This window comes from Suricata suricatta, chromosome 3 (genome assembly GCF_006229205.1).
Source record: "Suricata suricatta isolate VVHF042 chromosome 3, meerkat_22Aug2017_6uvM2_HiC, whole genome shotgun sequence".
NCBI lineage: Eukaryota > Metazoa > Chordata > Mammalia > Carnivora > Herpestidae > Suricata > Suricata suricatta.
Window position 1 is genome coordinate 42663005 of NC_043702.1, and position 22450 is coordinate 42685454.

A 22450-nucleotide genomic window follows, 5' to 3' on the forward strand; every position below is an offset into this window, starting at 1 on the left:
TCATCCATCCAAATTCTGTTGGGGCTCAATTTAAAAGAAAAATGGAACACATACAAAAATTTAAACCTTGAAGGAAAAAAATGTGCTGTAGAAAATATAGCTTGTGTCAGGTAGTTTCTGTCAGTAGTGTAATTAGAATCTGGTAATACCTGAAAGAAATATACTAACATTTCTTATGTCTTCACTTGACAGTTTTAATAGATAAAGACCAGAGCCCAAAATGGAAACCGGCTAATCTAAAAGAAGTTACTGATGAAGATGTGAATAATTACTTTAAATCTCTGGGAAGTAACGATTTGAAATTATAAGGTGACTAGATTTTTAAGGAATTCTTTGGAGCAGGTGTTGGCAGACTGTGGCACATGGGCCAAAGCTGGTCTGCTGCCTGTTATTACTTTCCCACCAGCAAGAGTGGTTTCTGCGTTTTTAAATGGTTGGGGGAAGAAATCAAAGACTGATGTTACATGATGTGTGAAAACTACACGAAATTCAAATATCAGTGTCCACAAATAAAGATCTATTGGAATATAGCTATAAACTCATCGCTTTACATGTTGTCTTTGGGTGCTCTGAATAGTAGAAACAGAGATTGTCAGGCTTGCAAAGCCTAAAATATTTACTCTGTGATCCTTTGCAGAAAGTATGCCAACCCCTGCTCCATAGATGGGAAAATCTGAAATTCTTTAGAGATTATTGAGTTGAAATCTCTAATTGAAATGGTAACCTTGTATTTTGGCTTTGGGTAGTAGTTTGTACATTGATTAAATAAACTTATGTATAGATTATTAAGAAATGGCCCTGAAAGTTTTTTGTCTACTGTGTAATGCTCTGTAGAATTTTCTGCATGTATAAATCTATTTTAAAATAATTGTAAGTTACTGTAGAAGGGGTCCTTTTATAATATTAGAAATCTCAAGCAAAGCAAAAAGGTTTTTATGAGCTTGTCTCTCTAGTATTATTAACTCAGCATTGGTCTTCCCTAAAATTAACCAGAATCTCTTCCTCTCGTGTAAGTGAAAGTTTTATTTCTCATTGTTTTTTAGGATTTGTTAATTTGACAGCATGAGGAATTAGGAAGTGTGAAAAGTTACTTGCCATTATGTAGTTTAAATCAGGAGGAGAAAAAAAAATCTAAAGCCAGGACTTTTGTTTAAAGTAGAAATACCTTCAGTAATTGATACTGTTGACAAAATAAGTTTTTCGTAAGGTACACAAGAAACTGCAGGTGTTCCAGACTTGGCATGTTAAAGTCTAGGAAGAAGGACCTATAAAGGTCAGTTTATCATTTATTTTATAACTTGTTACAGTTTTTCCTTCATCCAAAACCCCTCAAAAACGAAGAGAATTTCAGGTTTTTAAAAACAGAAGTGGCAGAACTGAGAAAGACATCAAAACTTATATCCTGCACTCTTCTTTTAGATGAGGAAATTGCAGTCGAGAAGCTGCTTTACATTTTCTATTCTTAATATTTAAGAGTGAAGCACCTTCCCCCCAAAAAAGTGAGGAACAGATTTAGACTGAAGATGGCATGATAATGGACATCTTTATATTTATATTCTTAAAGCTCTTAAATTGGACCTGAATGAACCAAGGAAGTATTTGTATTTGTATTTTTATTCACTTTGTATTCATTAGACATGCAGATAAATGTTCTTTATGCCAAAAAATTTGACAGTACACAATGTAGAAAGGCATTTGCTTGCTTTAATAAGAACTCAAAGTTAATTGCAACTAGACTTTTATTGTACAGTTAGAAAAAAATGTTTTCTCAAAAATATTTGGAAAATATACAATTTCATAGCGAAGTCTTACAGGAAGAGAATTAGCTAACAAAATGTGAGTTTTGCAAAGAGATAAGGAGTACATCTGAGCCTGTGCCCACTTGCCCCAATGAATATGTCCTATTTGGCCACACAGATACAGGGTGAGGGCATTACGATTAAACAAACAATAGATTTACTAGAATTTTGTTTTTAAAGTACTATTCCTTGAGTTTACTTATCATGTGTCTCTAACTTTGATTTCTAAAACTATATAATACAAAAGCATAGTTCCGTCATCTCAGTAGGTTACATGTGTCATGCTGTGTCATTCATTCAGTAGTGTGTATTTTTAATACTAATAAGGCAATTTGACACGAATTATTCCTTTGGAACTAGGATCATTTTTATCCCATTCAAAGTTGTGCTTTGAGTGCTAATGACCATAGGTAGTTAGCAAAGGACAGATAAGGCAACTGAAAGTGGAGCATTCTGGGATCAAAGGCTTGTAACTGAAAGGTAATAGCGCACAAGAGGCCTTTAACTGGGGAGGGGAGCAGGGCAGCACTTTTGCCGGGTTACGTGAGTCTGGGTGAGGAACCGGCATGCTTCCTAGGAGAATCTGGGTTTACAGTTGCCACCTGCAGGTTCTTTGTCGCACTGGAGGCACTCATCTGCCCCTAGCCTGCTGTTCTCAAGGGAAAAGAGTAAGTAGCTGGGCACCTGTTGGGGTGGTAAAGAAAAGAACTTGCCATGGTGTCCCTTCCCTCAGTCGAGAACATTGGAGACTTGTTTAGCAGTGTGTCTTTGGAGGGAGCCTGATGTGGGTGCTGTTTCTTGGGCCCTCTTTTTCCCCAGCTTCCTTTCCCTTATGATTTGGCCACTATTCTTACTTCGTCTGTTTGTGATGGAAGTTGGAGCAAATGTTTCCCTTTCCAGTAGCTAATAATTCTTTCAGTCTTCTGTTTTATATGGTCCTTTCTTCTCAAATAGACCTTCTCCTGTTCATGAAAGTTCAAAGTAAATCCAGTATTTAAATATGAAGGTATGAGAGAAGGAATCCTATCAAAGATATTCTTATTGGTCTTGTCATCAAGATCAAACTATATCTTGATAATTGTTACATGGTACACATTTGCTTATCCAGTTTTTTCCTGCCTGCCTCCACCTTGGATTAACTCACTGATTATGCAAGCCTTGTAGTTCCTTGTCGATGCTTTGACGTAGAGCAGCATATATTTCCAAGGTAAGTCTACACTGCAAGATATTTTACTCTGTTGAAATGATTCAGGAGTGAGGGGTTGGTGCTTGGTGACATAACCATACTGCCACAGTGTCAGGGCAGCAGCAGAGACACACTTCTAGCTAGTTATGAATCTGACAGGCATTCCTGTTACCCGTTGGGAACTAGGAACCCAGGTACAGGAGGAACCTGAGGTTAAAATTCTTAGCTGTTAACAAACTCGCCAGTCTGCGTCCCACTGTATGCTGAAACACTTAGTGTGGCTGTGGCTTTGTGTTCTCACTGCAATGCTGTGTTATCTACCTAATTACATCTTTTAAACAGTGAGTGACTGTCCAGCAAAAATGTCCTGATGTAAGATATAAAATGAATGAAAAACGGCAGCATCTAGGCTTTGTCTAAGTCATTAGTATACTCAAAAACCTAAATTTTTCTTCATGAGCTGGAAATACGTTTTGCACTTTTCTGAAAACGTTTTCTTAGTCTTATGACTTCAGATCCTTGTATAAATGAGGGTGGTGGGTTTTTTCTACTTTGTTTCTAGATTGTACAACAGGACAGTTTGTATCTTGGTGAAATGAAAGTTGAATGACCAGGTGTCTTAAAGCAACTGAAAGATGGTACATGACTCACTTCAAAGAACTTTCTTTGTCCATGCAACTGGGAGAATTCACTCTATTTGTGGGTTTCAAAGTATAACTGTTAAAACTAGAGGTAGCATTTCTGCCTGCTTATAAGGCCAAGTACATATTTATCTCAAGTCTTCTTCTGCCTGCCTTTAGATATGTTGAATCTTAAGAATCTAATGCACACAGACTTAAATAACTTCCTTTCCAATTAAACTCAGTGTGCAGCAAATCTTGATGAAAAGACAATTCTAGTGGCTGCATTCCAGTTTTTCTATAAGTATGTTTTCTCAATATCTTCTTCCCCTCCCAAATTTTCTATTACCAGGGATCTCAAACAGTAATTAGTTGTTAAAACAAACAAAAAAAGGCTTCCCCCAAAACGTAGACAGATTTAAGATAAGTTTATGGCTATAGATGCCTTAAGAGCATTGTTACCACACACAATACACGAATGCCCTTTGGAGGAGTGTTTGATCTTTTGTTTTGTGATACAACCGTGTGCACTCATGCATAGACTGGTCCCACCAGTCAACAATAAAATGGGAACGAGTGCCCACATACCTACTCTCTGCATCTTTGAGACAGTAAAACTTCACGTACATGCAGCACTGAGAACAGGCTCTGCTTTCTACCTTGACTAGGGTTTCTGTTATTTTTAAATTTACTGGATTGCTCTTTGTAAAAATTCTTGTTTTCTTGTTGTATCACTGGGCTACTTACTTAATTCAGTGTCATAAACACTAATGTCATGACTTCTTTACATTGTGTCTTGTTCAGGTGCCTTATGTGTGATGCCTTGAGTCATCCAATAGCAGCTGAGGTTAGTTTGGACCCTGAGGTTCAAGGTGGTAGTTAGGCTTTTCATCTACAAAAATAAATATCTCAAGGACAGGTTTCAAGGTGGACTTCTTCTGCATGGGTTGCTTTTCTACTGCTTGATCATTTGTGTTAAGAAGTAGGGATCCTTGACACAAATGGTTTTGACAAACAAGACGCACTGTTAATTACTTTGGCTTAAGTGCCATTTCCTTGCCAAGGCATTTTGGGAAAAAGCCTTCTCATATCTTATTTTTGTGTGTAAATTAACAAATAGTAATTTTAAAAGGGGTGTCTTTAAAATAACCATTTGATTTCTTTGGTGGTTCTATTACTGCCTCAGGAAGAAAGTGCTATGACATAACAGCTGATTACTATGGTGCAGGACCTATGTTTAGCCCTTTAAATGACTAAAATCCCAGACCAAGCAGATAGAAATCGCTGTTAACATAAAAAGTGCTTAACATATTTCATCTAAGTACTCTATACTCTTGATATTATCATAGACTTTTTGTTTACATCCAGATGTAGTTATTTGTATTTATTCACACCAGTTTTTGCTGTTGTTTCATATATTTAAACTAGCACCAACTTTATCCACAGTTCAAGAAGTTATCATCATCCTACAAGGTCAAGGCCCCTCACTCTCAATATATGGGATGTCATAGTACTTGATGTTATTGGCTGCCCACTGCTGCAAGGCATCACTCAGGATTTCCTGGGACAGGCGATGTGCAAAATCGAAGACCACAACTTCGGTCCCTGGTGGTTTCCTCACTTCCTGCTCGACATTAACTGGAGAAGGCATCCTAGGTAGAACTCTCTCTTGAGACATAAAGCTTTCTTCACTTGCGTGCTGCTTCTCACTCTCAAATGTGGTAGGAAATGGGAAAGTTTGCTTTGATTTCATGCAGCCCATGTTATGAGCAGCTTTGAGGGAAGGAAAGCAGTCGCAAACTACTTCAACAGCATCTTTGGAAAACACTGAGCTTGTCCACGTGATACAGACCAGTGATTTTCCTCTCCAGGCCACCTCAGGAATCAATGTTTCTTTTTATCTGTCAAAAGAAAAGTTTCATTTTGAAGTTACCACATGCAAAATACTGTGTGATTAGGTAGCATGTAGAAACAGTTCTCTTTGCCACTTTTGGTCACTTGGAGGGATTGGAAGGTAACAACAGCTTTATCTCATCAATAGAAAAGATAACCATTCAGTAAAACTGGCAATTTACAAACTAGGAAAACGTTTTTTCATGATTTGAATATTTTACAAAACTAAAAACACAGTTAAACTTTTGCTAATTTATGTACACCAGGGTTCAGCAAACTCTAGGTCAAATCCTAGCTGCCTGTTTTTGTAAATTAAGTTTATTAGAACACAGCTGTGTTATTTGCTTATGTGTTCTCTGTGGCTGCTTTCATGCTACAGGGGCAGAGTTGAGTGGTTTTGACAGAAACCATGTAGCCTGAAATGCCTGAAGTATTTACTATCTGGCCCTTTACAGAAAATGTTTGCCAACCCTTGATCTGTTCTGTTGAGGGAAACAAGCATATCAAACATTTGCTCCTGCCTTAAGCCTCATGAGCCTACATATCTTGGACTGTTATCAGACTCAGGCTTTGTCCCCTGGTTAGATGTTTACAACTCGGAGCCTTTAGCCAACACAAGTTAGATGAGGCAAAGCCACCTGTTTTTTTTCTTCTGAATCAGACACCCCCTATTAAACTATATTTGAAAAGCTCAGATTTAAAATAAGGTTAAAAGCTTTTCCCCCCAAATGTCTCACTCTTGTTTGATATCTGGTCAGTAAGTAGGCTGCAGTGCTCACAATGTGCCTTCTAAGCTTTGCAATTGGGTGTTGTCACTGAATGAACTTCTCTTAAGATAGGACTTGACCTAATGGTAGCAAAATACCAAGCAACTTCACTGGAGGGAATCTAGACATAAGAAAGCACATGTGAAGTCTCTATAGGATTATGATCCTTGATTATAATTCACAAAATCAAACTCAGTTGACTTATTTTGGAAACTACTGATCTTCAGATAAAAAGAAACAACTACCATGCATTTAAATTCATTTTTAAGTAGTTTATAGTCAAAGTCCAGAAAAGGTGAACTTTGCCCTACATTTTTTAGATTTCTATAAAGCCTACCCAATTTCTGTCATAATACTACCCCCAATAAGGAGATATGGTCAGAAAGGGGAGGAAATCTAGCCAGCTGCTTTTAATTACCTTTAGTTCTGTATGCATTGCTAGAGTTGTATTTCAAAAAGGGAAAAAGGGATGTGTATAGTTTTTGTCTGACTTACTAGACTGAAATTCCTGAAGATGGGAACTGTCCGGGTTGTACACGGCCAACATGTAATGATTATAGTGTCTACTTTGTACTATATGGGAGTGTTTAGTGAATTGTACATAGTTAACCTGAAAATGATTATTCAGTGAATGTCAACTGAAAGGCCATGAGTAGAATCATCACAATATTGTTTTCTAGAATCTCTCGTTCTGCAGAAGCAGCTTTATCTTACCATAACAAAATACCTAGTGCCAGATGTACCCTCACAAAAACAACTTTAATCCTGGACAAAATATGTGGATATTTTCAGGCTTTGAACAACAGCACAAGGCTGTGATCCTGGGAGAAGGGAAACAGAGTGTTAAGCATCTTGAGATTCTGCCTGGGAGCATCTTCCAGCATTATCCCACGGAAGTAGGCCCTAACCAAGTAAGTGATGCTGCTGAGCTGAAGAGGTTGATTACTGAAACAAATTTCAAGAGACAAGGGAGCTATGGGGAGGCAGAAATGGGGTCTCCCATCTGATGGGGTCTCATCAAGAGTACTTGCCTGAGGACTTAGGATGTGCATGTCCAGGAAAAGAATTTGCAAGACTTAATGCCGCAGAATCCTTGGAGTAAGCAGACCAGCCCAAATGGAGAATCCTCAATGAAATGTGACACCTCAGGTGTGAAGCTGGGGTTGGCAAACTTTCTTAAAGGGTGAGATAGCATAGAATTTAGGTTTGTGAGCCATGTGGTCTGTGTTACAACTCTGTAGCCCTGCTGTTTTAGTGTAGAAGTAGCCGTAGACAGTATGTAAAAAAGCAGGCAATGGCTATGTTCCAGTAAAACTTGACAAAAACAGTCCAATATGGCCTATGGGCTGGCTAGCCTAAGGTCAAACAGTCCCAAAGGATAAAATACTGTTTAAAGGAAGATGACATAATCCAGACTCCTTCAAAGGTATTATCCACAATATCCGTCCTAGAATAAAAATTACTTGCCATGCAAAACAGGAATATGTACCCCACATTCAAAAAAACAATTAGAAATAGACCCCCAAATGACCCAGTATTTGGTAATTAACACAACTTAATAAAACTGTAGAGGTGCTATTTAAGTATGTTCAAGGACTTACAGGAGAAATGATCATAAAGAGTGAATAAGTAGAGAATCTCATCAGAGAAATAGAAATTTTAAACTCAAGACCTAAAATGAACAACTCATCGTATGAGCTATTGGATACTTAAAGTATTAATGAACTTGAACATAAGTGTATAGATATATCCAATCTGGGGGAAAAGTTTTAAAATCTGAACAGAGAAACCACTAAAGTATGGCTTAAAAACAATGAGGAATTAGACACATTTAATGCAGAGAACAGGAGAAAAGGAAGAATGTAGGAAGAAAAAATAATTGGGACAATTAGAAAACAGCAAAGTGGCTGACTTAATCAAAAATTATGTGGAAGGACAGGGACTAAAAATTTCAGTTAAAAGGCCAAGTAGTTAAGATCCAACCCACAAAAACATAGTCAACAGATCTCTGACCAAGGAGCAAAGATAGTCTTTTCAGCATGTGCTGGAACCATATAGCCACACACACACACACACAAAAACAACAAACAAACAAAAACATATACCCTTCACAAAAATTAACTCAAAATGGATCACAGAACTAAGTGTAAAATATTGAACTATAAGACTCCTAGTAGATCACATCCAGACGTTAAATCTAGATAGCATTGGGTTTGGCAGTCACCTTTTAGATGTAACACCAAAGGCATGATCCATGAAATAATTGATAATTTGGATTTTATCAAGTTAAAAACTACTCTGTGTAAGACACTATCAAGAAAATGAGAAGCAACAAACTGGGAGAAAATATTTGCAACAGTATATCTGTTACAGGAGTATCTATAATGTACAAAGAACTCTTAAAACTCAACAAGAAAACAACCTGATTGAAAACCCAACAAATCTAGGGGTGCCTGGGTGGCTCAGTTGTTGGTTAAGGCCTGACTCTTGATTTTGGCTCTGGTCATGATCTCATGGTTCATGGGTTTGAGTCCCATGTCCAACTGTATGCTGACAGTCTGGAGTGTGCTTGGAATTCTCTCTCTCTGTCCCTCCCCTGTACACTCATGCTCTCTCTAACTTATTTTTAAAAATGGGCAAGAGATCTAAACAGACACCTCTTCAAGGAAGACATATGGATGGTAAGTAAGCATATGAAAAGATGTTCAACATTCTATCAGGTAATTGGAAATTAAAACAACTTTGATATAGCTTATTATAGCTTATTAAAATGGTGAAAATTCAAACACTGATGACATCAAATGCTGGCAAGGATGGGGACCAACAGGAGCTCATTCACTGCTCGTGAGAATACAAAAGAGTACAGCTCCATTGGAAGACAGTTTGGTATTTTCTTACAAAACTAAACATAATCTTACCATACGAACCAGCAGTCCTACTCCTTGGTATTTACCCAAATGAGTTGCAAAATTATGTCCACACAAAAGCCTACATATGGATGTTTACAGTAAGTTTTATTTATAATTGCCAAAGTTGGAAGCAACCAAAATGTCCTTCAGTAGGTGGACAAACATCTAGGCAATGGAATGTGATTCATTGCTAAAAAGTCAGTTATTAAGCCATAAAAAGAAAAGGAGGAAACTTAAATGCATATGACTATGTTAAGCCAATCTTTCCAACTATCTGGTATTCTGGAAAAGGTAAGTCTATGGAGATAGTAAAAAGTCTGGTGGTTGTTGCCAAGGGTTAGAAAGGAGGGCAGGTTGAATAGATGGAACATAGAGCATTTTTAGGGCCTTAAGCTACTCGTATGATATCACAGTGGTGGATACATACCATTATACATTCATAGAACATTCAACAAAGAGGGAACCCTAGTATAAACTATGGACTTTGAGTAATGAAGTTGTGTTCATGTAACAAATATTCCACTCTGGAATGGGGATATGGATAGTGGGTGAGGCTGTGTGTATGTGTTGGGGATGGGAGAGTGTGTAGGGGCTGTCTGTACTGCTGCTCAATTTTGCTGTGACCCTAAAACTGTTCTAAAAAACAAAGTCTTTTAAAAAATCCAACTATATGCTATCTATAAGAGATGTACTTTAAATGTATAGATAAAAGTTGCAAGCAAGAGAGTTAGAAAGGATATACTGTGAAAATAGGAAGCATAAAAACGTTTCTATAGCTATATGAATATCAGACAAAGTAGAATCAAGACCCGAGGGATTACCAGACATAAAGAGGAACATTTTATGTGTCAGTGAGGAAGATATAACTAGCAACAGAGTTTCAAAATACATGAAGGAAAAATTGACACAAGTAAAGGGAGAAATGAACATGTTCTCTTGGTAAACAATATAATATCCAAGTGAAAAAAATAAGCAATTCAAATTAAACACTAGTATTCAACTTGAGTTAATTAACATTTATAAAAGACTATACCCAACAGTGGAGGATATATAGTCTTATCAAGTGCATGTGGAACACTTACTAACATAGATTACATGGTGGTCTTATACTCTAAGAGTTCAAGCTTTTTGAAATCTTTTATTTTCCAACCACCACAGAATTAGAAGTAAGTGATAAAATATCTGGAAAAGCCCTAAATACTTGGAAACTATCATATTTCTGAACAATCCATGGGGCAAAGAAGAAATCATAAATTAAAATGTTTTCAATTAAATAGAAACATATCAATTTTTTAAAAATGTATCACTAAAGCTTAGAGGGAAACAGATGGATTTAAATGCTTCTAATAAAAATGAAGGTTTAGTGTAAATCTGTGATCTAAACTTTCACCATAAGAAGCTAGAAAAAGAAAAGTAAACCCAAAATAAGTAGAATAAAGGAAATAATATGGATAAGAGCAAAAATCAATGAAGCAAAAAGGGCAAACAATAGAGAAAATAAATGGAACCAATGCTGGTTATTTCAAAAGATTTAACAAAATAGAGAAGTCTCTAGTCTCATCAAGAATACTGACAGGACATTATAGAGACGTGTGTGAGCAAAACAGTAGTATAGATGGTTAAATAAACCAACCAGAGAATATCATGTACAACTTTACACCAATATCAAATTACCAAAACCAGCACAATAGAAAACAAAGTTTGATAGCTCTTTATCAATTAAAGAAATTAGATTCGTAACTTAAATTCTTTCCAAAAAGAAGCCTCCAGGCCTAAAAGACTAGCTAGTGCTCTAAATTCTTTTAAACACTCCAGGAAGAAATAATACCAATCCAATTTAAACTCTTCAGAAAACAGAGAAAGAGGAAACACTTCCAAATTTATTCTATGTAAGGTCAGAATTACACTGTTACCAGAAGCAAGGAGATTTGAAAAGAAAGGTCTATAAGTCAATATCCCTCATGAACATAGACACATCACATTTGTTAAAAATGGCAAATTCAGTTCATATATAAAATGGTTAATACATCATAACCAAGTGGGATTTAGACCAGGAATGCAAGAAATGCAATAGAACATTCAAAAGTCAAGAAATGTAATTCACATGTTTTTTTAATTTTTTAATTTTTAATTTGTTTTTTGAGAGAGAGAAAATCCCAAGCAGGCTCCACACTGTCAGTGCAGAGCCTGATGAGGTACTTGAACTCATGAACCATGTGACCATGACCTGAGCTGAAATCAAGAGTCCGACACTTAACTGACAGAGCCAACCAGGCGGCCCTAGAATTCACATATTAACATAAATTTTACTGGGGCACTTGGGTGGCTTGGTCAGTTAAGCATCTGACTCCTGATTTCTGCTCAGGTCATGATCCCAGGGTTGTGGGACTGAGCCACACTGAGCATGGAGCCTGCTTAAGATTCTCTTTTTCCCCTTTGCCTCTCTCCCCTGCTTATGCAATCTCTCTCTCTCTCTCAAAAACAAAACAAAAAGATTACCATAACTGGGTAATCCTCTCAATAGATGTAGAAAATGCATTTGATAAAACCACCATTCATGATAAAAATTCCCAGCAAACTAGTAATAGTCATTTCCTTAAAACTAATGTTAATGGTGAAAGACTGAATACTTTTGCTATAATAGGAACAAGTCAACAGTGTTCATTGCCATGATTGCTATTAATATTGTACTAGGGTGAGGGAAGAAATACAAAGACTATTGGACAGAAAAAGAAAATTGCCTTTATTTGCAGATGATATGATTGTATATGTAGAAATTCTTTAGGATTATATACCAAAAAATTAGAATTTTAGCAAGGTCTCAAGATCTAAATTTGATACACAAAAATCAATTACTTATGGTTGGGCAGTGAAGAACTGGAAGATGAAATTAATGCCACTTGCAATAGGGTATAAAGTATGAACAGTTAAGGATAAATACAACAAAATATCTCAGAACTACACTGTATAATATTGTGTATTTGTATATTTGTATGGATAATACACTGGCCTGAATCAGCCCAAACTCAGTGGTCATATTCTTTAGGACCTACAGAAGAGCAAGAAGGCTCCATCTACCCATCGCTGCCAATTCAAGGGCTCTGTTTCTCACTTCCTTTGGGAATTTGGAGAGTGCTTTTATGTCAGTAAAAGAGAAATCAATTTGGAAATTGGATATTAGGATTTTTGTCCTTAACGTATTGTTCCTGAACTTAGCGGGGGGGGGGGGGGGGGGGGGGGGGGGGGAGTAGGAAGAGGGATATATAACCTTACCAATAGAGCTAGATTAGAAATACTCCCTTACAACACTCTTTATAGACATTTCTCGGTTGTCTATAGGACTTCAAAGTATCTAGACAGTAAGATTTATGCCATCAACTTTCAGCTAAGTTTAGCCATGGTGCTTCTATCAAGGATAGAAGACTACTGTTCTATAGTTGCTCATTACTTCAGTTTACTAATTATCAGTTTACCATCTCCATCTGCCCAACTAATAGATGAAATAGGCAGACAGGCCTGGCTATTTGCCCTTGCAGAGGAAACTGGTCCAGAGAGGTCACATGGCAAGTAATCATGGAACTCCTGTTCCTATCAAGGCTCTTCTTGGAATAACAGTTGCTCCAACAATACCTTAGCCAATCCTAGCTTATGTTTTTAAACATCCTCTTGAATTTATAGAATTTCTCCCCCACCACACCTCCAAGTTTTGAGGTTAATTCTTAGCAATAAACAGCAATGTAGCTCCTTCCCAGGGTGTCGCTACTCTGCTCATGGCCCCAGTCTTTATCCTGTTCTCCCATCAGCAAGGACATGATGGCCCAGAGCTTCCCAGGCTCCCAAACAGACCACCATGCTAGGACTGTCAACTCTGGCCTTCAGGTCCCATCTTGGGTAAATTGGCATTGATATATTCATGTCATTAGGTAATCAGCCAGTCCAGAAATTAATGGAATTGCTCATCACATCCTGATAGAATGGGTTTGGTTAAGTGCCCTACACTTTCCTTAATCAGATTTTAGTGCTACAGTTTCTGTCCCACAGAAGCCTCTTTGAGGTTTATCATGAATAAGAAGTGTGATTCTTAAAGTCAGAGCCCAAACCATTAAGTCTCTGCTACTACTGTTTATAGTATTCAAACACGTGATGAACATCTTGAAAGGCAATTATAATATCAGCCCGTTCACCACTGAAGAATAAGCTTTGTATAATCTTCATTTCCCTAGTTAGTTGATTCACAACGAGAGAGAGAGAGAGCGAGAGAGAGAGAAAGAAAATGAATCTTGAGCAGGCTCCATGCTCAGCTCCTGACCAGGGGCTCAATGCCATGATCCTGGGATCCTGACCTAAGCCAAAATCAAGAGTCAAATGTTCAACTGAATGAGCCACCAGGCACCCCAAGAATTTAAAACACTTAAATTTTATATTCTATATTCATTTCTTAGGTCGGGCCATAGCTAAATGACACAGTTGTACTTGTGCTGCATGAACTAAGCTCCTTAAAATTCTGAAGCCAGTTCCTTAAGCAACTGCTATTAATGGAAGTTGTATGAAGAACTGGGTAACGTTGTCAGAATATTGTCTTTAGTTTGTTATACCTGGACTGTTCTTTAGATCCTGTACCTGAAACTAGGAATTGGGAGCTTGAATCGGAACATGAAACCAAAACTAATGCAAAGATGAATGTTGAGTCCTAAAACTCACTGCAAGCTGAAAACCATGATCCAATCATCTTTACATGCTAAGCCAATTATTCCATAGATTCCTACCTCACGTTGTAAATGCTTTATCTTTTAAAAGGGCTTTTAAAAAATCATTTCTCCCCTTCTCTCTCGTATTACCACACACAGATTTCTTCTAAAAATTCACCTATTCCAAAGTGTGCATGTCAAGTACACTTCCTGCATAAAGGCCATTTCACGACCTAACACCACTCTATCACGCTCTTGGATTCTCATGTCGTATTTATCTTCGTCACTGTACTTTCCCAATCTGCCTTGTTTACAAGTCTGTACTCATACCAGATGGACTCTTGAAGCCAGGAACATGGTCACAGCACTTACATGCTTGCTAAAAGAAGACTGGTAATAAGTCATTGTTATTCATCCTTGCATCTCACTTCTATATGCATGCATAATGAAGGGCTTCAGTAAATGTTAATTGATTTAAATAATTTAGATGTTTGAAAGAAATCCCTGTACAGGCATACCTCAAAGAAACTGTGGGTTCAGTTCCAGATCACTGACTGTCAAAGCAAAAATCACAATAAAGCAAGTGAAAAGAATGTCTTGGTTTCCCAGTAAATATATAAGTTATGTTTACAGTGTTCTATAGTCTCCTAAGTGTGCCACAGCATTATGTCTGAAAATAGCAATGTCTGTAACTTAATTAAAAATACTTTATCGCTATGGGGTGCCTGGGTGGCTCAGTTGGTTACCCATCCCAGAGCTTGGAGCCTGCTTCAGATTCTGTGTCTCCTCTCTCTGACCCTCCCCTGCTCACGTTGTCTCTGTCTCTCAAAAATAAATAAACATTAAAAAAAATTATTTAAATACTTTATTGCTAAAAGCTGCTAACAATCATCTTAGCTTTCAGTGAGTTGTAATCACTGATCACTGATCTCAGATCACCATAAAATATAAAATTTTGAAATACTGTGAGAATTACCAAAATGTGAGACAGAGATGTGAAGTGAGCAAATGCTGTTGGAAAAACAGTGCAGACGGACTAACTCAACACAGGGTTGCCACAAATCTTTGATTTGTGAAAGATGCAGTATCTACAAAGTGCAATAAAATAAAGCACAATAAAACAAGGTATGCCTGTACTCCTAAAAAGAGAGCAATGGAGTACGTATAACTGTAAGTTACAAAGGATAACCAAGCGTCTGGAGCTTTTCAGAGTAAATTATCTATCTCCCTCTGTTTCTATTGAGCATATCTCATTTCCATTTTTCCCTTTACTCTTTCTCTGGTGTCTTATCAATCGTTTATGCAACAGAAAGGAATTATTTTTCCATATTTTACAAAGTACATTGGTGTAGAACTGTGTATGTAAGCAAGTTAACTATCTTGCCAGAGGGAGCACATAGTCTTGATGGCAACGCAGGAGAGACCAGTTGCACTGCCTGTTCTGGTCTCAGATCTCTTGAATACGGCTTCAGGGATCTCGCTGCTATATCATATTGCCGCCCTTTCAGATTATCTGCTAAATCAGATAAACAGTATATTTATGGAACAATTTATTTTACAAACCCATTCTTTAAAAGAATGGTCTTGGGGCACCGGGGTGGCTCAGTCGGTTGAGCGTCTGACTTTGGCTCAGGTCATGATCTCACTATCTGTGGGTTCGAGCCCTGCTTCAGGCTCTGTGCTGACAGCTCAGAGCCTGGAGCCTGCTTCTGATTCTGTGTCCTCCTCTCTCCCCACCCCTCCCCCTCTCACACTGTCTGTCTCACTCTCTCTCAAAAATGAATAAACATTTAAAAAATTAAAAACAAAAAGACTGGTCTTAAACTAGGGTGTAAGGAACACTCTCAACACAGATAGTAGTTTCAACTGGTTCAATCGTAGCATAACAATTCATGTTAGAAGCTTTGAACCAAATATCCCACCCTCCAGAACTCTATCTTAAAAAAAATTATCAGAGTTGCCAACAAAAACTTATACATAAACTTTTTTATGGTAGTCTTTTTATAATTAGAATTGAAAATAAGCTACATGTGTAATGACATGTGATTTAGCATCAGAGGCCTATATCCTGGGATATTGTGTAACAGGTAAGTCACTGTGGTAGATAGCCAGCCTCTACAACGGCCCCCCAATAATCTCTGCCTCCAGGAATTCCCATCCCTTGTTTAATTCCCTCTCCTTGTAGGACCAATGATTCACTTCTAACAACAGAGCATAGCCAAAGTGAGGGGATGTCATTGCCAAGATTAAATTTCAAAGAGACAACGGCTTCTGTCTTGCACTCCTCTTACTTGATGGAAGCCTTCTGGAGACGCCCATGAGGCAAGGAATTGAGGGAAATCTCTGTACAGCCGTGTGCATAGAACGGGATCATTCCCTAATTAAGCCTTCAGATAAGATTACAGCCCCAACTGGCAACTGTGAAAGGCTTTGACAGAGAGGCACCCAGCGAAGCTGCACCCAGATTCCTGATTCACAGAGACTGCAAAATTAATGTATGTTATTTTAAGCCACCTAGCTTTAGCATAGTTCATAGTTTAGCATAGTTCATAGATGATAATTTTTTAAAAGAATACTTAGTAACATGAGGAAATACTCATGTTAAGATTTTAATGGCTAGTCAAGAGGTTTTATTTATCCATGGCAAAACAAAAATATTGTTTTAAAACATGTACTGTGTACTCACATTATCTGTTATTTGAACTAGTAATTTTCTACGTTTCCATTCATTGATATATTTTCAAGACTGTTATAAAGCCTATATTGTAATATCATATAATTTTTATTAGCTAAAAAATGACACCAAACATTGGAAATATTACAACCTGCCTCCTAAAACATGGTAGAAAAATTTATAAAGATTAGAAGATTTATCCAAGGCTTCAGAATTGATAATTTTTAGAAGCAGAAAAATATGTATGTATCATTCTGGTTTTTAAAATACATATACTTAGGGAAAAAAGTAGAGTTAAATAGAGGAAAACATCAACAGAGTTGCTCTTTGGATGGTGGTATCATAGGTGTAAGAGTCACCTTGAAAGTCACCTTGGCATGGTGACCGAGTGGCCATTTTGCTGTGGGTTGGAAAAACACCGTGCACTGACGACCCCCACCCTCACCCACAGACCTGGAATGTTCCGCGCCAGTTTGAAAACAGCCAATCATGGAGCCCCAGCTTCCCACCACCCTGACAGAGGAGGCAACCTATCCCATCCCGCCACGTCCCTAAAGTGCCCTTATTTGGTGGTCTGCCCTCCCAGGACTGGACTGGAAGTCTTTCACCCATAAAATACCTCGCCCCTCCTGTACTAGGCACGACTTTCCCGGACTCTCCACTCCCTGGGACATGGGACTTCGCCTGGTAACTGCAGATCCCAATAAAGGCTTTCTTGGCTCCATAACGTAGTCCCTTTCCTCCCATCTCTGCCTCCATCTATTAAATCTTACAATAGGTAACTTAAATTTCCTCTTTATGCTTTTCTGTTTCCCAAAAATTTTCAAGTATACATATAATTTTTTTTTTATCAGAAATGTCTTTTTTAAAAGGCCAAACTGATAATGTGATGTAACACATTTTAGCTCCTTCAAACCCAGATTTAATGCTAATATGAGACTCACCATTTTGTGAAGAAAGAGAAAAGCCCTGAATCCACTGACCCAAGTGGTAGTACTTAATTAGCAAGTAAAAATAGTCAATAGGACTATAATACTTCCAAATTAAAAAAAAAAAGCCATCAAGCTGAGTCAAATGCGAGGGTTAAACTAATGCAAAATTGGTTAGAACCAAGCACAAGTTCCATGGCACTGGTTCCAAAAGATCAAGGTTTATAATTAGAATATTAAAATGCTTAGCAACTCCCATATGGCCCATAAATTAAGTATTTATCATCTGTGATTTACTTAAATATTCCCGAGTCTTACATTCTACCCTACTTCTATGAACTTTGGGGGCAGCGCTGGTCTACGTGCAGTGTAAAGTGTGCTTTTTATTAATCCTAAGACTATATGTACAGGAGGGAGGGGAAAGTTTTCTGAGATGTTAGGGTTTGGTAAGATTATTTTTTGTGAAGCCAGTTTTCATTTCTTTGAGTGTAGATTGGTACTTCATCTAAGACTCTGACCAAGGTCCTTTTTTAAAAAATGACACTTGAGGCTTCCAGAGAAGATGACAGAGGATCCTAAGCTTACCTTATCCCACGGACACACACCTAGATAACACCCACATCAGCCAAAGTAACCTAGAAAATAACCTGAAGACTGGCAGAACAGATTCTCCATTGCCAAACGCAGAGAAGAGGCCACTTCAAAAATGGTTGAAAGGGTGGATGTGTGGCCGGGAAGCAAACTGACCCAGGAGATTGTCCACAGGAGGGAAGGACACTCCAGGCATGGAGAGGAAAGAGAAGACCCCCACCTCTGGGACTTGAGGCATGAGGGCCCCACACTGGGAAGATGGATCCTCATAACATTTGGCTTTGAAAAACCAGTGGGGCTTAATTTGGCAGGTTATTAGAATCAGTAGGGCTTAACACCAGGAACTTTAAAACTCAGCTGGCTTGGTTCTGGGAGACCCAGAGGGCTATTGGAAATGGAGTCCCTACCCTTAAAGAGACAGCACAACAAAAGGCCCTGACACACAGCACAGAAACAGCAGTTTGAAAAATGCCTGGGGCACACAGGAAGGAACTTTATTTAGTAATCTCAGAGTGTGCTGAAGGGGCAGGGATCTTTGGGAGACTAGGAACAAAAGAGCTGGTGGGTGCCATTTTCCTCTTCTGCTCCCCAGATACATACATCTGCAGGAGCACGGTCTACCTAGCTTGCTAATAGCATACCCCAATCCTGCATTCTTCTGCAGTCTGACCCCCTGCAACCTGTCCTCCACAGGAGTTCTGCAAAGTTCTCCTCTCACAGCTAAACAAGTGAAAACCTTTCTAACACTACCCATAACCTGTGGACCTGCCCCACCCAACCTGCACTGGGCAGGAGTCCATCCAAAGCAGAGCCCCAAGCATGGCATTGTGCAAGAGCCCCAATTGGTGCCAGAGCCACTCCAAAGTGACTTCTTCCTTGGGAACAGGAGAAGATAACCGCACAAACCAGCTCAACTGGGGCGCCAGCAGGGGACTGGGGGCAGACGCCTGGTCCGACTGCAGGCCCCACCGACCAACAAAAGCCCTGTAGCTCAGTGCTACTGCAGCCCTGGCAAACGCCTGACTCAAACCCAAGGTGGCCCCAGACTGGCCCACTAATAACAGAGGAACCAAACCCTGCCCACAACAGGCAGACAGCCATTGCAGATAACTGAACTGAAGGCAAATGTGGTTCAGCCACAATAGCAGGGTACATGCAACACACATAGGAGACCACCCTAAAGTGCCACATTCTGGTGAACAGGGGACACTGTGCTGCAGGGCACTACAGGTCCTCATCTTCATTTTTAAGGCCACTACTTTCAAGAGCAGGAGACATAGCTGACTTTCCTGATACAGAGAAACACACAGAGAGTTAGAAAAGAAAAATGAGATCGAGGAATATGTCCCAAATGAAAGAACAAGACAAAATCACACCAAGACAACTAAATAAAACAGAAATAAGTAATGTGCCTGATGGAGAATTTAAAGTAATGGTCATAAAAATACTCACTGGAACTTTAGAAAAGAGAGGAGGATTCCAGTGAGATCTTCAAAAGAGAAAGAAAACATTTAAAAAAAAATCAGAAATGAAGAACTTATTAACTGGAGTTAAAAGTACACTAGCAGGAATAAATAGTAGACTAGAGGAAGCAGAAGAATGGATCAGCGACCTGGAGGACAGAGTAATGGAATGCAATCAAGCCGAGCAGGAGAGAGAAAGTAGAAGAAAAGTAAGAATTGCTTAAGGGAACTTAGTGACATCATCCAATGTAATAATATTTGCATTATAGGGATTATGAAGGAGAAGAGAGAGAGGGTACAGAAAATTTGAGGAAATAATAGCTGAAAGCTTCCTGAATATGGGGAAGGAGACAGAAATTTATATCCAGGAGGCACCAGAGAGCCCCTAACAAAATCAACGCAAGGAGATCCACACCAAGATAAATGGCACTTAAAAGATGTTCCCAAACAAAAGCTAAAGGAATTCATGACCACTAAAGCAGCCTTACAAGAAATGTTAATGGGGACTTTGAGTGGAAAGGAAAGACCTATGGTAAGAGTAAGTAGGAGTAAGAAAAGTAGGAAGCACAAAAGCAATAAAATTAATTATATCTATAAAAATCAGCCAACAGTCTCACAAAATAAAAGTTTGTAAATTAGGACAACATATACTCAAAACATGGTGGTAGGGGGAAAAGATTAAAGAATGGATTCAAACTTAAGCAACCATCAACTTATACAGGCTGCTATAAGCATAAGGTGTTACATATAAACAATGCTAACCACAAATCAAAAACCAGTCATAAGTATGCAAAAAAATAAAGAGAAAGGAATCTAAGTATATCATTAAAGAAAGGCAACTAATCATGACCAAAGAGAGTAAGGGAAGAAAGGAACTGAGAATAACTACATGCACAACCATAAAAACAAGTAACAAAATAGCAATAATTACTTTGAATGTAAGTCAACTAAATGTTCCAATCAAAAGACATAGGGTAACAGAGTGGATAACAAACCAAGACCCCTTCTTTTGCCGTCTACAAGAAACTCATTTCAGACCTAAAGCTAAATGCAGATTGAAAGTGAAGGGATAGGGGGCACCTGGGTGGCTCAGTCAGTTAAGCATCTGACTTCAGCTCAGGTCATGATCTCATGGTTCGTGAGTTTGAGCTCCACATCAGGCTCTGCTCTGACAGTGTGGAGCCTGCCTGGGATTCTCTCTTTCTCCCTCTCCCTGACCCTCTCCTGCTCATGCTCTCTCTCTCACTCTTTCTCTCTCAAAATAAACTTTAAAAAGAAAGAAAGTCAAAGGACAGAAAAGCATTTAGCATGGAAATGGATGGGAAAATAAAGCTGAGATAGCATACTTATACAGGTCAAAATAGACTTTAAAACAAAGACTATAGTGAGACGAAGAAGGATACTATATAATCATAAAGGGAACAATCCAACATGAAGATATAACAATTGTAAATATCTCTGTGCCCAACAGCAGAGCACACAAATACATAAAGCAACTATTATCAAACATAAAGGAAATAATCGATAGAAACACAGTACAAGTAGGGGGCTTTAACACCCCACTTGCATGAATGGATAGATCATCCAAACAGAAACAAGGATCTAGTGGTTTTGAATGATACACTGAACCAGATGAATCTAACAGATAGATTCAGAATGTTCCATTCTAAAAGAGCATCTACATTCTTTTAAAGTACACATCGAACATTCTTCACAATAAGTGATATATTAGGCAATAAAACAAGTCTCAACAAATTCAAAAAATCAGAGTCATACCATGCATCTTTTCTGACCACAATGCTATGAAACTAAAAATCAACCACAAGAAAAAATCTGGAAAGAGCACAAATTTATGGAGGTTAAGAAACATGCTACTAAACATGGATGACCAAGAAATCAGAGGAAATAAAATAAAAAATACATGGGGACAAATGAGAATGAAAACATGACAGTCCAAAATCCTTGCGATACAGCAAAAGCTATTCTAAGAGGTAACTTTATAGCAATACAGACCTATCTCAAGAAGAAAAATCCCAAATGAACAACCTAACTTTAGGTAAAGGACCTAGGAAAAGAAGAACAAGCAAGCCCCAAACCAGTAGAAGGAAGGAAATCAAAGATTAAAGCAGAAATAAATGAAATAGAAACCTTAAAAAATCCCCAATAGAACAGATCAATTGAACCAGGAGCTGTTTTGTTGAAAAGATCAACAGAATTGACAAACCTTTAGTCAAACTCATAAAAGAAAGCAAGTGAGTGAGTGAGAGAGGAGGAGGAGAAAGAGTGTGGGGAAACCGGTCCAAGAATTCCTTATACTTATAAAAATGGGTTAGAAAAAAGCTTAGGGGGGGAAGCCACCACCATGGGGCGAAAGCATCCAAGGCTAGTTAGCGAGATATTATAATGGGATCATGAGTAATTTGTTATGTCGCCTGCAGGAAATTACTTTTCATCTAGTGCTAATATACTATTGTGCTTTGATCACAAACCCCACTTGCTCCCCAGACCCTTTGCTTCTTACACATGTTAATGATTACTATCTGATCGTTTTCTCCACGTTCACCACATATTTAAGATTTTTAGAGCTTAATAAATATGGAGACAAAATCCCTGTTCAGGGCTCTTGTCTCCTTCCAGACATTAACCCCTCTCATATTCAATTTTTGCATCTGCTCTCTTGGTGGACAAGAGAGAATTCCAGACTCATAGTCTGTGACAAGAGAGGAGAGCGAGAATGAGAGAGGACTCAAACAAAATCAGAAATGAAAGAGGAGTTCCAAGGGTGGTGCAGGAGTCATAAAACAATCAACATGATACATCACATCAACAAAAGGATAAAAACCATATAATTATTTTAAGAGACGCAGAAAAGCATTTGACAAAGGACATCAATTCATGATTTAAAAAACCCTCAACAAAATAGGTTTACAG

General features: G+C 38.2%; 2 protein-coding genes across 10 annotated transcripts in view; one reads left to right on the top strand and one right to left on the bottom strand.

Moving 5' to 3' along the window:
• Positions 1-804, top strand: part of HIBCH (3-hydroxyisobutyryl-CoA hydrolase) — a 93842-nt gene extending 93038 nt beyond the window's left edge. For all 3 annotated transcript variants that reach the window (XM_029934240.1, XM_029934242.1, XM_029934241.1), the window contains one exon: positions 193-804. In XM_029934240.1, coding sequence (XP_029790100.1) covers positions 193-308 — 116 coding nt within the window. In that variant the 3' untranslated portion in view covers positions 309-804. The remainder of the gene's footprint in view (positions 1-192) is intronic.
• Positions 805-1684: 880 nt separating this feature from the next.
• Positions 1685-22450, bottom strand: part of C3H2orf88 (chromosome 3 C2orf88 homolog) — a 57445-nt gene continuing 36679 nt past the window's right edge. For all 7 annotated transcript variants that reach the window (XM_029934247.1, XM_029934244.1, XM_029934245.1 and 4 more), the window contains one exon: positions 1685-5506. In XM_029934247.1, the coding sequence (XP_029790107.1) occupies positions 5080-5367 (288 nt within the window). In that variant the 5' untranslated portion in view covers positions 5368-5506 and the 3' untranslated portion in view covers positions 1685-5079. The remainder of the gene's footprint in view (positions 5507-22450) is intronic.